At 40.4% G+C, this 16006-nt stretch overlaps 1 protein-coding gene across 2 annotated transcripts in view; it reads right to left on the bottom strand.

The window, feature by feature from the left end:
* Positions 1 to 16006, bottom strand: part of SLC16A2 (solute carrier family 16 member 2) — a 561439-nt gene that overhangs the window by 140476 nt on the left and 404957 nt on the right. For both annotated transcript variants that reach the window (XM_053699209.1, XM_053699208.1), the window contains exon 2: positions 11599 to 11743. In XM_053699209.1, coding sequence (XP_053555184.1) covers positions 11599 to 11743 — 145 coding nt within the window. The remainder of the gene's footprint in view (positions 1 to 11598; positions 11744 to 16006) is intronic.

Genomic DNA, 16006 nt, shown 5'->3' with positions numbered 1-16006 from the left:
ACTATAAGGTGCAGAGGTGACTTTAGTTTACATAAAAAATACTATCTGTCCTGAATAGACAGGGCGGGCCGTGGACTCGGTACATCGCAAAAGAAAAATTTTTATAAGGTAAGCATAAATTCTGTTTTCTTTTGCAAGATGTACAGAGTCCACAGATTCATCCTAACTTGTGGGATACCAATACCAAAGCTTTAGGACACAGATGAAGGGAGGGTCAAGACAGGAACCTAAATGGAAGGCACCACTGCTTGCAAAACCTTTCTCCCAAAAATAGCCTCCGAAGAAGCAAAAGAATCAAATTTGGAAAATTTGGAAAAGGTATGAAGCTAAGACCAAGTCGCAGCCTTACAAATCTGTTCAACAGAAGCATAATTTTTAAAAGCCCATGTGGAAGCCACCGTTCTAGTGGAGTGAGCTGTAATTCTTTCAGGAGGCTGCTGTCCAGCAGTCTCATAAGCCAAACGGATGATGCTTTTCAGCCAAAGGAAAGAGAGGTAGCCGTAGCCTTTTGACCTCTATGCTTTCCAGCATAGGCAACAAACAAAGAAGATGATTGGCCAAAATCTTTGGTTGCCTGCAAATAAAACTTCAAGGCACGAACCACGTCCAAGTTGTGCAACAGACGGTCCTTCTTAGAAGAAAAATTAGGACACAGAGAAGGAACAACAATTTCCTGATTGATATTCCTGTTAGAAACAACCTTAGGGAGGAACCCAGGTTTGGTACGCAAAACCACCTTATCAGCATGGAAAACAAGATAAGGCGAGTCACATTGTAATGCAGATTGTTCAGAAACGCTTCAAGCTGAAGAGATAGGAACTAGAAATAGAACTTTAAAAGACAGAAGTTTAATATCTATGGAATGCATGGGTTCAAATGGAACCCCCTTAAGAACTTTAAGAACTAAATTGAGACTCCATGGTGGAGCAACAGGTTTAAACACAGGCTTAATTCTAACTAAAGCCTGACAAAAAGCCTGAATGTCTGGGACATCTGCCAGATGCTTGTGCAACAGAATAGACAAAGCAGATATCTGTCCCTTTAAGGAACTAGTGGACAATCCTTTCTCCAATCCTTCTTGGAGAAAAGACAAAATCCTGATCTTACTCCATGAGTAGCCTTTGGATTCACACCAAAAAAGATATTTACGCCATATCTTATGATAGATCTTTCTGGTGACAGGCTTTCAAGCCTGAATCAAGGTATTTATGACCGACTCAGAGAAACCCCACTATGATAAAATCAAGCGTTCATTCTCCAAGCAGTCAGTTGCAGAGAAATTAGATTTGGATGCTTGAATGGACCTTGAATCAAAATGTTCCGTCTCAGTGGCAGAGATGACATGTCCACCAGGTCTGCATACCAAGTCCTGCGTGGCCACGTAGGCGCTATCAAAATCACCGAAGCTCTCTCCTGTTTGATTCTGGCAATCAGACGCGGAAGGAGAGGGAATGGTGGAAACACATAAGCCAGGTTGAACGACCAGGGTATTGCTAGAGCATCTATCAGTACTGCCTGAGGATCCCTTGACCTGGATCTGTAACGAGGAAGTTTGGCGTTCTGACGAGACGCCATCAGATCCAATTCTGGTGTGCTCCATAGCTGAACCAGTTAAGCAAACACCTCCGGATGGAGCTCCCACTTCCCCGGATGAAAAGTCTGACGACTTAGAAAATCTGCCTCCCAGTTCTCCACCCCTGGGATATAGATCGCTGATAGATGGCAAGAGTGAGTCTCTGCCCATCGGATTATCCTGGAAACTTCTATCATCACCAAGGAACTCCTTGTTCCCCCCTGATGATTGATATAAGCTACAGTCATGATGTTGTCCGACTGAAACCTGATGAATCTGGCCGAAGCCAGCTGATGCCACGCCTGAAGAGCATTAAATATCGCTCTTAATTCCAGAATATTTATCGGTAGGAGGGCCTCCTCCTGAGTCCACAAACCCTGTGCTTTCAGGGAATTCCAGACTGCACCCAAGCCCAGTAAGCTGGCGTCCGTCACAATAACCCACGCTGGCCTGCGGAAACACATTCCCCTGGACAGGTGATCCTGTGACAACCACCAAAGAAGAGAGACTCTGGTCTCTTGATCCAGATTTATCGGAGGAGATAAATCTGCATAATCCCCATTTCACTGTTTGAGCATGCATAGTTGCAGTGGTCTGAGATGCAAGCGAGCAAACGAAACTATGTCCATTGCCGCTACCATAAGTCCGATTACCTCCATACACTGAGCCACTGACGGCCGAGGAATGGAATGAAGAGCTCGGCAGGTGGTTAAAATCTCTGCTTTCCTGACCTCCGTCAGAAATATTTTCATGTCCACCGAATCTATCAGAGTTCCCAGGAATGGAACTCTTGTGAGAGGAATAAGAGAACTCTTTTTCACGTTCACCTTCCACCCATGAGATCTTAGAAAGGCCAACACTAAGTCCGTGTGAGACTTGGCTCCAAAATATCATCTAGTGGGGTCTCCATCTGAAGAGCCTCTTCTAAAGCCTCAAACCAAAAAGCAGCTGCAGTGGTTACCGGAACAATGCACGCTATAGGTTGAAGAAGAAAACCCTGATGAACAAAATTTTCTTTAGGAGACCCTCTAACTTTTTATCCATAGGATCAATGAAAGCACAACTGTCTTCAATAGGTATAGTTGTACGCTTAGCCAGAGTAGAAATAGCTCCCTCCACCTTAGGGACCGTCTGCCATGAGTCCTTTATGGTGTCAGAAATGGGGAACATTTTCTTAAAAACAGGAGGGGGAGCGAACAGAATACCTGGTCTATCCCACTCCTTAGTAACAATGTCCGAAATCCTCTTAGGGCCCGGGAAAACATCAGTGTAAACAGGAACCTCAAAATATTTATCCATTTTACACAATTTCTCTGGAACGACAATAGGGTCACAATCATCCAGAGTAGCTAAAACCTCCCTGAGCAATACACGGAGGTGCTCTAGCTTAAATTTAAATGCCGTCATATCTAAATCTGTCTGAGGGAACATCTTTCCTGAATCAGAAATCTCTCCCTCAGACAGCAAATCCCTCATCCCTACCTCAGAACATTGTGAGGGAATATTGGAATACGGCTACTAAAGCGTCAGAAGGCTCAGCATTTGTTCTTAACCCAGAGCTACTGCGCTTCCCTTGCAACCCTGGCAGTTTAGATAAAACCTCTGTGAGGGTAGTATTCATAACTGAAGCCATATCTTGCAAGGTGAAAGAATTAGACGCACTAGAAGTACTTGGTGTCACTTGTGCAGGCGTAACTGGTTGTGACACTTGGGGAGAACTAGATGGCGAAACCTGATTTACTTCTGTCTGAGAATCATTTAATGCCAAATTCTTATAAGTCAAAATATGCTGTTTGCAATTTATAGACATATCAGTACAATTGGGACACATTCTTAGAGGGGGTTCTACAATGGCTTCTAAACAAATTGAACAATGAGTTTCCTCAGTGTCAGACATGTTTAACAGGCTAGTAATGAAGCAAAATTCAAATAGAGGCTGGGCTCCCAAAGAACTTATGATTAGAACTCATCAAATATGAGTAAACATTTGACACAGCACTTGCTGACTGGTATAGACACTATGCACAAAGCACTTTAGTTAAAAGATCACATAGAAAATTTATTGAATGAATGATTAAAAAGTTCATACAGGAGCTGTGCAAACACAGACACTCACGGCAAGTTGAAAGACAGGGGAGCAAGTGACGTCATCTGACGCGTTTCACGCCGGTTGGCGTTTTCTCAAAGATAGTTTGGGAAGTGACCATACAGGGATTAAATAGCCGTTACTAGCTGCGGTCACTCCCACAAACCAATTGACGTGGTATTGTTGTTGTAGCGAGTAAGGACATATCCGAGCCAAGTATTGACAGCTCACGGATCACAATGTTTGTAGCGGCCAAACTCAGTCTGAGGCATATTTAAATCTAAACATTGTCCACACTCGACAACTTCAATACCATACACAAACAGAAAAAAGAGACATATTACAGCCTGTTATACTCAGTGTGTACACTTAAGAGACACCGCTAGTGGTTAAAAAGTACAAAAGCCTTGGTAGGAACACAAAAAGACTTGGTAGGAACAAAAACTAGTACAACTTTGCCATTATTAGAAATGGATACATAGTGATATTAAAGGGAGGATACAACAGTCAAAAAGGGGAAGAAACTGTTATATTTATGTAATAAGACACAAAGACATAAGATAAAAAAGGCAATGGAAAGATAAGTAAAAAAACACAGTTTGTTCATGTGAGGAGAGATATGTTTACACGGTACCATTCTCAAACAAGTCAAATAATGACATATATTTTGTTGGCTAGCAAAGAGCTCCAGAGCAAACAGGGTCATAGTCTGACTATGGATATAGAATCGTCATTTAATGGATTCAGTCACTTTCAAAGCCACAAAAACTCATATTCCCTGTTGTATATTTGCATATTACTTAAATACTTGTATTTCTGTGTATATCTGTTAGTTCATCTATACTCTGTAAGTCAATACTTACAAAATCCTATCCTATGTGGGCGAGACTCAAAACCTATATCATAATGAGTCTGATTTACAGACTATTTCATTCAGAATAGTTGTGTATCAACCTGTCAAAGGGAGTATGTTGCATAAGGTGATGATCTAAAATGTCCATATAGGTTTTGAGTCTCGCCCACATAGGATAGGATTTTGTAAGTATTGACTTACAGAGTATAGATGAACTAACAGATATACACTGAAATAAAAGTATTTAAGTAATATGCAAATATACAACAGGGAATATGAATTTTTGTGGCTTTGAAAGTGACTGAATCCATTAAATGACGATTCTATATCCATAGTCAGACTATGACCCGGTTTGCTCTGGAACTCTTTGCTAGCCAACAAAATATATATGTCATTATTTGACTTGTTTGAGAATGGTACCGTGTAAACATATCTCTCCTCACATGAACAAACTGTGTTTTTTTACTTATCTTTCCATTGCCTTTTTTATCTAATGTCTTTGTGTCTTATTACATAAATATAACAGTTTCTTCCCCTTTTTGACTGTTGTATCCTCCCTTTAATATCACTATGTATCCATTTCTAATAATGGCAAAGTTGTACCAGTTTTTGTTCCTACCAAGTCTTTTTGTATTCATTCAATGCTTTTGTACTTTTTAATCACTAGCGGTGTCTCTTAAGTGTACACACTGAGTATAACAGGCTGTATATGTCTCTTTTTTCTGTTTGTGTATGGTATTGAAGTTGTTGAGTGTGGACAATGTTTAGATTTAAATATGCCTCAGACCGAGTCTGGTCGCTACAAACATTGTGATCCGTGAGCTGTCAATACTTGGCTCGGACATGTCCTTACTCGCTACAACAACAATACCACGTCAATTGGTTTGTGGGAGTGACCGCAGCTAGTAACGGCTATTTAATCCCTGTATGGTCACTTCCCAAACTATCTTTGAGAAAGCCCCAACTGGCGTGAAAAGCGTCAGATGACGTCACTTGCTCCCCTGTCTTTCAACTTGCCGTGAGTGTCTGTGTTTGCACAGCTCCTGTATGAACTTTTTAATCATTCATTCAATAAATTTTCTATGTGATTTTTTAACTAAAGTGCTTTGTGCATAGTGTCTATACCAGTCAGCAAGTGCTGTGTCAAATGTTTACTCATATTTAATGAGTTCTAATCATAAGTTTTTTGGGAGCGCAGCCTCTGTTTGAATTTTACTTATAGCAGCTCACTAAACCGATATCCTCCACGCTGAGTGCAGGAACTTCGAACCAGCAAGCTAGCTCTACGCTGTGTGGACCACGGCGATCGGTCTCCCAAGATAAGTGTCCTTTACCTTATTTAACCCTAACTGTTTTTGTTAATAATGAAGCAAGCAAGCTTGGAAAACACTTCCCTCAGTCATTCTGCAAAGGGAACAAGGAACAGTAGGAGAAATATCAGGGTGAAAAAAGGTGCCAGAACAAAACAGCCGCCTCATAGACAAAACATGGGCGGGAGCTGTGGATTCTTCCCTTCAGAAGAAAATGAAATTATTAGGTAAGCATAATTTATGCTTTTCTTCTTAAAAGGGAAGAGTCCACAGCTGCTTTCATTACTTTTGGGAAAACAATACCCAAGCTAGAGGACACTGAATGCAAACAACGGGTGGGTACAAAAGGCGGCCCCTTTCGAAAGGCACCACAGCCTGATTACTCAACACCCTAAAAAAAAAGTATAGACGACACGGGTGAAAACCCGAAGCCCAGTTAACTGCACATTAGTTACACTGCCAGCAAAGCCTAACTAAAAACCACTCAGTCCCAGAGTCCGTCAAGCCCAAACAACCTTCGAGGAGTCAGCCCCGCAGATCACGACTTCCATGAAGTTACACGGCCAAGAAAAGGACCGATATCTGCCCCCCAAAAAGGAGAACAGATTCTCATGAAAAATCCAAAGGATCATTCCACTCTGCAGAACATAGAACAACCCAGGGTTGTCATACAAAAGCAACGCCCAGAGAGACGAACTCCCTAGAAACACAAGGATCGAAGAAAAAGATGTCCCAAAAAGGACTCGAAGAACATCCTCATATCCCTGACCCTGTACCATACCAAGAGGTACTCCAGGAAAATCATGAGTTCCCTGTTGCCTCATATTAGATCTAGACCTGCCAGATAGACAGCAGAGAGAGCAGAAATAGGATAACTATCCTGGCAGCTAGTAAAGAGTTCTCCAAAAAGAATCTCAACCATCTGAACAGGAACTCCCAATAACCAGCTTCCAGGTAGGAAGCTGACTCACCGTTGCTAAACCCAAACACCGAAAGGCATTTCAAAGCTTGCTAACACCCAGTCAGAGTGCAATTAGCTGTAGCTGGTTACACCCTCAAAGTGAAATAGCTGTAGCTGGATTCAACTGCAAACCTTCCAGGGGCACACAGCCCTCCAAATATCGGGCTCCAAGGACCGCCCCCTCCCAGCACCGGACGCCAGTGGAAAAGAGGAGGACATTCATAGACCTCCCACAAAGGAGAGAACCGACTCCAAAGAAAACGGTCAACCCTGCATAGAGTAACCGACCCCCAAATCTCCCCTCCAGGATAATGGTCCCAAGCAAAAAGGCTAGTCAAGAACAAAGACAAGAGTCCCAGACCTCCGGAAGAGAGAGGAAGGGTCAACGAAGGAACCTAGCCCTCGATTAGAGCGCTGACCGTTACTACAAACGGCATGCTACCATGAGTCAGGATAGACATTGTGCTCGGGTACGAAACACCCTACACGGCTGTCTTCTCTATAAACAAGTGGCACTTCCCATGGGAAGAAGGCCCTCAAACCCTCAGCATCCATATATCAGAATCCAACATATAGCAGGAGCCCCCTAGGGATCAGACCCTCAGCCTCCCGCTGCAGCAAAGGAGGGACCAGTCACTACATAGCAACTCCCCTTCCAGGATTCTAAAAACGCAAGAAGGGAAAAGACCCTTACAAGGCAAGACACCAAGGACCCACAGGTCGCTTCAAATACTAAGGTAACTTCAAACCCGGAGGACCCAACCCCCGCTCTAGAAGAGAAGAGAATTAGATTAGATACCTGGAGTCTACAGGAACAGCGTAAACCCTGTACCCTGCTCACCATTCCAGAGAATTGAACTTAAGACACCGCCAACAAAACCCCTAATGGAGCATCGAGGATAAATGGTCAACTACCTGACCCCAGAAGGGCAGCCCTCCAAAACCGACCTCACCTCTTCACTGACAAGCCACAAGGCTACAGTTGCAACGAGGACGTAAAGACACCCGAATGTCGAGACCATGGTCAGACCAAGGGTATAGGAAGAGACAACAGCCAAAGATCCTTGAAGGAACTATCTTCCAAGAATCTTCTTTAAGCAGGCAAATTCTGGAGCTTCGCAGCTCGCCACAAAAGGCAGGGAACCCCTGCAGACCAACTCTTAGATTAACACAACTCTGAGCAGAGGAAGAACATGCCTGCGCATCCAGACCATATGATCCACCCAAGGCGGGAAGGAAGGAAACTCCAACCACAATAAAATGCTTAATAGGCTAAAGAGTCCGCGTCCGGAAGAACATAGAGTGAAAATGCAAAATATTAATCACTCCAGACCACATAGGTCACACACATCTCTCAACTCCAAAGAATGGAATAACGGTTCTGAGAACCATGATGACGTCTGCACAAACAGATCCGTATCCCAGGTGAGAAGCCCGAACAACCAACCTAGAATGATACTCATAACCCTCCGTTCAGAGGGGTTGCATTTAAACAACAACAGACCTCATACTTCGGTAGGATCCGAGCCCGGAGTCCATAGAATAGGCTAAGTGACATTCAGAATCCAGCAGGATTAATCAGCACCACGAGGGTGACATGAACCCTGGTACAGCCGAAAAAGTATCCGACCAGTACCTGCCTGGTATAAGGGCACTCTAGAACTGCCCAAGGTCCAAGAAAATTTGTCTCGAAGGATCATCCCCAAACTTCATATCCATTTTGCCATCCAGCTTCTAAGGCCAGCTTCTAAGGCCCGCTAGGACTTTCCAAAACATGTCTTAAAAGAACACGAAGGCGAGCCAGCCTATAACTGAAGCCTCAGGGACCAACGCTTCCCCAGAAGACCGAACTGAATCGGGCGATGCCACACTCGACGGGCCCTGGTTAACGGAACACGGACAGTATCTTAGAAATATTTCACTTGGGAGATATAAATGATTCAGTGCCATAGAAATGGCCATGCGGAACCGTGCCGTAACCTCTGGGGGAAACAAGCCACGCTACGGAGGAGTAAAGGCCATAGGGACACCTGCTTGTGTAGCCGGGAAATGGACTGGGGCACTTGCTTCACGGGTCATGAAAACCTCGGAGGTGGACAGCTCAACGCACTCTAAGCTCCCTGCTTTGGGAGAAAAGAGTACTCTACAACGGCAATCGGAACGTAACTGATGGGCATTGATTACCCGGGCCATTTCATATTCATCAAAAGACACATCCTCCATATCCGAGGCATCCGTGTCTCGCATATCAGAATCCTCCATAATCTTGGAATTACAAAAATGACAAAAAACTAACTGCCACCCTTTAACACCCCAATGGCTGGGGCACTCACCACTTCCTGTGAACCAGGCAACCCATGAGCAAGACTCTCTCAGTCGCACACAGTCAGCATACGGAAGTGAGAAACAACTTAACCGCACCCGTCACAAGGTGCACCGTGCCAGTCACGAAAAGGGCGCGCAATCTTCACAGATTGCGTCATTAAAGAAGGCTGTTATGTTCCGTAAAGGCCATGAGCCTAAGTATAGCTACACATTTGCAGATATAACCATATAACAAACATGATAATTAGTCCCCCCTTGTTCAATAACCCCCCTCAGGAGATATTAACCCATAATTCCTTATTACGATAAAAGGAGTCCCACTGGGACCCTACCTTATTTTGTTAACATTACATTCACATATCGAAATAAAATGAAACGTTCTTACTGGAATCTATGCCGTGGAACAGGAACACGGCCCTTCAAGTGTGACAGATAGTAGCCTCGCTTGAGTGAAGAAAGGTAGGCAGCCAAATTTGTCAACGCTGATTACCAGCAGTATATATAGATCTTATAGTCCAAATAAAGTTGATTTGTTGCTGTTACTGGGGTTGTGTTATGATCACCAGTATAATGAAATTGTTTAACTTGGCCTAATGTTAAGCTTGTTCAACATTATACTATGGATCCCCTCATAAAATATGGTAGATAACCACCTTATATTGTAGCTATACTTAATCTGGACTTATTTATAGATCTGGTAATAGCTAATAGTCACTTAATATATGGCTCTATATTTGCTTAGTACCTTCTAAAATAGAGTGTTATATACAAGTTAAGGTTTTTAATATATCTTACTTTGGTATTGATGGTGGGTGTTGTACTGAAGTGACCCACATACATATTTTTTGACAAGGCCTTTAAGGAGGTATATCAATTTCAGACCTTACTTTTAGTTCAGTTCCCATTCTTTGCTTTGTAAAAAGCAAAGAATGACTGGGAGATGAGGGAAGTGGGGGAGGTATTTAAGCCTTTGGCTGGGGTGTATTTGCCTCCTCCTGGTGGCCAGGTTCTGTATTTCCCAAATGTAATAAATTCAGCTGTGGACTCTTTCCTTTAAAGAAGAAAATAAATTAATACAACACACAGAGAAAGTCTAGCACTTGCTTGCAAGCTCTCAGCTAAGATTAAAAGCAAAATTGGAAGAGTTAGTTACTGCATCTGGCCAAATGGGACAATGGGGACATGTGACTATGGGGACAGCACAGCTTCCTGAGAGTGCTATTGAGCACCCAGGGCTGAGCATGTTGCAGGGTCATTTGATGTGTACCCAGTCCAGTCTAAGAGTGCAGACCCCTTCCATGTTTTGTATTTCTTTAGGGTAAATATATAAGTTTGTGAAGCCTTGACTTGTTTCCAGTGTGTCTAATTGAGAGCTTGCATTTGTATGGCTGTATTAGGGACCCAGGTTTTGGGAGAGACCTTGACGTAGTACCTGGGCTTGTCCCATTTGGCCAGATGCAGTAACTAACTCTTTCAGTTTTGCTTTTAAAATTAGCTGAGAGCTTGCAAGTGAGTGCTGGACTTTCTTTCTCTGTGTTTTATATACTGTGTATATATATATATATATATATATATATATATATATATATATATATATATATATACACACACACATACATACATTATATATATATATATATATATATATATATATATATATAAATATAATATTGAAATAAGCACTCACTGGACTTCCGCCAACTGTGACAGCAAAATATTCTTTAATGTGTCGTTTCGGGACACAAGCAGTCACCTTCATCTGACTGCTTGTGTCCCGAAACGTCACATTAAAGAATATTTTGCTGTCACAGTTGGCGGAAGTCCAGTGAGTGCTTATTTCAATATTTTATTACAATTTTATAGCAACCTGGTAGTTGTAGACTGTTTGTGAGAGTGCACACACCCTGGACTATATATATATATATATATATATATATATATATATACACACACACACATACAGTATATATATATATATATATATATATATATATATATATATATATATATATATGTGTGTGTGTTTATATATATGTGTATATATACACACACACATTCTAGCTAGGACGAATCCTCCCTCCTGGTGCAGCTACCTAGGTGCAAATATAGCCAAAAGAATAGTTACCAAAAATAATGCACTCTCAGGATTTAAGTGAAAAAAGTCAGCTTTAATAGATGATGTTTGAGGGAACCCAAGTCCCTTTCTTCAGATCAAAAAACTGTTTTTTGATCTGAAGAAAGGGACTTAGGTTACCTGAAACGTCATCTATAAAAGCCGACTTTTTTCACTTAAATCCTGAGAGTGGAATATTTTTATATATATATAAAATTGAAAAAGTTTAATGTCCTTTAACAATGATATATGAGAGTACTGTATGGGGTCTAAATGTGTGTGTAGCTATATGTGCTGCTGCAAAACACATACAAAAAGCAGACATCTGTATGGTTGTATATAGGGAGGTATTAAAAAGTTTCTGTTGAGTGACATACGTGGTGAAGGAGCTGCAAAGTAATCCTATGAAAGCCAGTGCGGCACCTCCGGATGATGTCATCCTGCAGCCCAGTCTGTTGGTGAAGATGCTCACAACCGGAGAGCAGAAGAAAATCATTCCCATGGCTAAGGATCCAACCCAAGCTAGAAAAGAAAGGGCACTTGTTAGCATTATCTTTATGATCATATAACACTCACTGTTAGCTAGCAGTCAGTATATATCCAACACTGTTCTCATGTAATAAACGGTCACTGTTAGCTAGCAGTCAGTATGTATCTAATACAGTTCTCTCATGTAACAAACAAACACTCACTGTTAGCTAGCCGTCAGTATATATCTAATACAGTTCTCATGTAATAAACGGTCACTGTTAGCTAACAGTCAGTATGTATCTAATACAGTTCTCTCATGTAATAAACATTCACTGTTAGCTAGCAGTCAGTATGTATCTAATACAGTTCTCTCATGTAATAAACATTCACTGTTAGGTAGCAGTCAGCATGTATCTAATACAGTTCTCTCATTTAAAACACTCACTGTTAGCTAGCAGTCAGTATCTAATACAGTTCTCTCATGTAATAAACAGTCACTGTTAGCAAGCAGTCAGCATGTATCTAATACAGTTTTCTCATGTAATAAACAGTCACTGTTAGCTAGCAGTCAGTATGTATTTAATACAGTTCTCTCATGCAATAAACACTCACTGTTAGCTAGCAGTCAGTATGTATCTAATGCAGTGCTCTCATGTAATAAACACTCACTGTTAGCCAGCAGTCAGTATGTACAGTATCTAATACAGTTCTCATGTAATAAACACTCACTGTTAGCTAGCAGTCAGTATGTATCTAACACAGCTCGCTCATGTAACAAACAGTCACTGTTAGCTAGCAGTCAGTATGTATCTAATACAGCTCTCTCATGTAAAAAAAAGCACTGTTAGCCAGCAGTCAGTATGTATCTAATACAGCTCTCACATGTAATAAACAGTCACTAATAGCTAGCAGTCAGTATGTATCTAATACAGTTCTCTCATGTAATAAACAGACACTGTTAGCTAGCAGACAGTATGTATCTAATACAGTTCTCTCATGTAATAAACACTCCCTGTTAGCTAGCAGTCAGCATGCATCTAATACAGCTCTCTTGTGTAATAAACAGGCACTGTTAGCTAGCAGAGAGTATGTATCTAATACAGTTTGTTCATGTAACAAACAGTCACTGTTGGCTAACAGTCAGTATGTATCTAATACAGCTCTCATGTAAAAAAAGGCACTGTTAGCTAGCAGTCAGTATGTATCTAATACAGTGCTCTCATGTAATAAACAGTCACTGTTAGCTAGCAGTCAGCATGTATCTAATACAGTTCTCTCAAGTAATAAACAGACACTGTTAGCTAGCAGAGAGTATGTATCTAATTCAGTTTGCTCATGTAACAGTCACTGTTAGCTAACAGTCAGTATGTATCTAATACAGTGCTCTCATGTAATAAACACTCACTGTTAGCTAGCAGTCAGTATATATCTAATACAGCTCTCTCGTGCAATAAACGTATACATACTGACTTCTAACTAAAAGTGAATGTTTGTTACATGAAAGAACTGTATTAGATACATACTGACTGCTAGCTAACAGTGACTGTTTATTACATAAAAGAACTGTATTAGATACATGCTGACAGCTAGCTAACAGTGACTAATACAGTTCTCTCATGTAACAAACACTCACTGTTAGCTAGCAGTCAGTATGTATCTAAAACAGTTCTCTCATGTAATAAACACTCACTGTTAGCTAGCAGTCAGTATGTACCTAATACAGTTCTCTCATGTAATAAACATTCACCATTAGCTAGCAGTCAGTATGTATCTAATACAGTTCTCTCATGTAATAAGCACTCACTGTTAGCTAGCAGTCAGTATGTATCTAATACATTTCTGTCATATAATAAACAGCCACTGTAAGCTAGCAGTCACAGTCAGTATGTATCTAATACAGTTATCATTAAAAAGTAAAGACCCAGACCGGCTCCTACAGTTAAAACATGTAGATTTATTCAGTTGAGTAAAAAAGTAAAAAACAGCACACATAAAAATTGGCTGCAGGTGCACTTACTGGTACAGAATGCTTGTTTTTCGCTCTAATACAGTTCTCTCATGTAATAAACACTCACTGTTAGCTAGCAGTCAGTATGTATCTAATACAGTTCTCTCATGTAATAAACACTCACTGTTAGCTAGCAGTCAGTATGTATCTAATACAGCTCTCTCATGTAATAAACAGTCACTGTTAGCTAGCAGTCAGTATGTATCTAATACAGTTCTCTCATGTAAAAAAAGGCACGGTTAGCTAGCAGTCAGTATGTATCTAATACAGCTCTCACATGTAATAAACAGACACTGTTAGCTAGCAGTCAGTATGTATCTAATACAGTTCTCTCTCATGTAATAAACACTGTTAGCAAGCAGTCAGTATGTATCTAATACAGTTCTCTCTCATGTAATAAACCATCACTGTTAACTGGCAGTCAGTATGTATCTAACACAGTTCTCTTATGTAATAAACAGCCACTGTTAGCTAGCACTCAGTATATATGTAATACAGCTCTCTCATGTAATAAACCGCTACTGTTAGCTAGCAGTCAGTATGTATCTAATACAGTTCTCTCATGTAATAAACACTCACTGTTAGCTAGCAGCCGGTATGTATTTAATCCAGCTCTCTTATGTAACAAACATTCACTGTTAGCTAGCAGTCATTATGTATCTAATACAGTTCTCTTGTGTAATAAACACTCACTGTTAGCTAGCAGTCAGTATGTATATAATACAGTTTTTTAATGTAATAAACCGTTACTGTTAGCTAGAATTCCGTATGTATCTAATGCAGTTCTCTCATGTAACAAACACTCACTGTTAACTAGCAGTCAGTATGTATATAATACAGTTCTCTCATGTAAAACACTGTTAGCAAGCAGTCAGTATGTATCTAATACAGTTCTCTCATGTAATAAACACTCACTGTTAACTAGCAGTCAGTATGTATATAATACAGTTCTCTCATGTAAAACACTCACTGTTACGTAGCAGTCAGTATGTATTTAATACAGTTTTCTCATGTAATAAACACTGTTAGCTAGCAGTCAGTATGTATCTAATACAGTTCTCTCTCATGTAATAAACCGTCGCTGTTAACTGGCAGTCAGTATGTATCTAATACAGTTCTCTCATGTAATAAACACTCACTGTTAGCTAGCAGCCGGTATGTATTTAATCCAGCTCTCTTATGTAACAAACACTCACTGTTAGCTAGCAGTCAGTATGTATCTAATACAGTTCTCTCATGTAATAAACACTCACTGTTAGCTAGCAGCCGGTATGTATTTAATCCAGCTCTCTTATGTAACAAACACTCACTGTTAGCTAGCAGTCAGTATGTACAGTATCTAATACATTTATCTCATGTAATAAACAGTCACTGTTAGCTAGCAGTCAGTATGTATATAATACAGTTCTTTAATGTAATAAACCGTCACTGTTAGCTAGAATTCAGTATGTATCTAATGCAGTTCTCTCATGTAATAAACAGTCACTGTTAGCTAGCAGTCAGTATGTAATACAGTTATCTTATGTAATAAACACTCACTGTTTGCTAGCAGTCAAATGTGTAATTAACACATTTTCACCTACTAGCCTTTTGTGAATGAGTGTATATAATAAGATATTGAAAGGATATATAATGATGTTTGCACAAAGACCTCCAATTTGCACTTTTCATTGTGAAAGTTATTTATTCCTTACAAACAAATAGAAAAACAAACTGTTAAATATATTAAAAACACCACATCAAGTGCTCTGTGATTTATTTAAGCTCTATATAATGGAGCCTATGGTTATATCCCCAGATTTCCAGGTAAAATGTCCAAATTTATTTGGCACACATCTACAAATAATCTCCAAGGCCAGTCACTACATCACAAAGGAGGTTTGTCTACATGGCACATGTAGAGATATTAGCATTTATAGCCATTATTTATCTGTTCATTTAGTTATTGCACTGTAGGGTTACTCTAATAACCCTTATAATTGATATTGTAGTGTTGACTTGCTTTTATATGTACTGTATATGTTTGCTGCAGTCTTGCCCCTAGTGTCTTTCATACTAAATAGGAATATATCATGCATTTAAATACATGTAGGTCTGTGATATTACAGGTGATTAGCAAAACATAATTTATGTAAGAACTTACCTGATAAATTAATTTCTTTCATATTGGCAAGAGTCCATGGGCTAGTGACGTATGGGATATACAATCCTACCAGGAGGGGCAAAGTTTCCCAAACCTCAAATGCCTATAAATACACCCCTCAACACAGCCACAATTCAGTTTAACGAATAGCCAAGTAGTGGGG

Source organism: Bombina bombina, chromosome 1 (assembly GCF_027579735.1).
Source record: "Bombina bombina isolate aBomBom1 chromosome 1, aBomBom1.pri, whole genome shotgun sequence".
NCBI lineage: Eukaryota > Metazoa > Chordata > Amphibia > Anura > Bombinatoridae > Bombina > Bombina bombina.
Note: the sequence above shows the minus strand (reverse complement) of the source record. Positions and strands in the feature narration are given on the sequence as shown.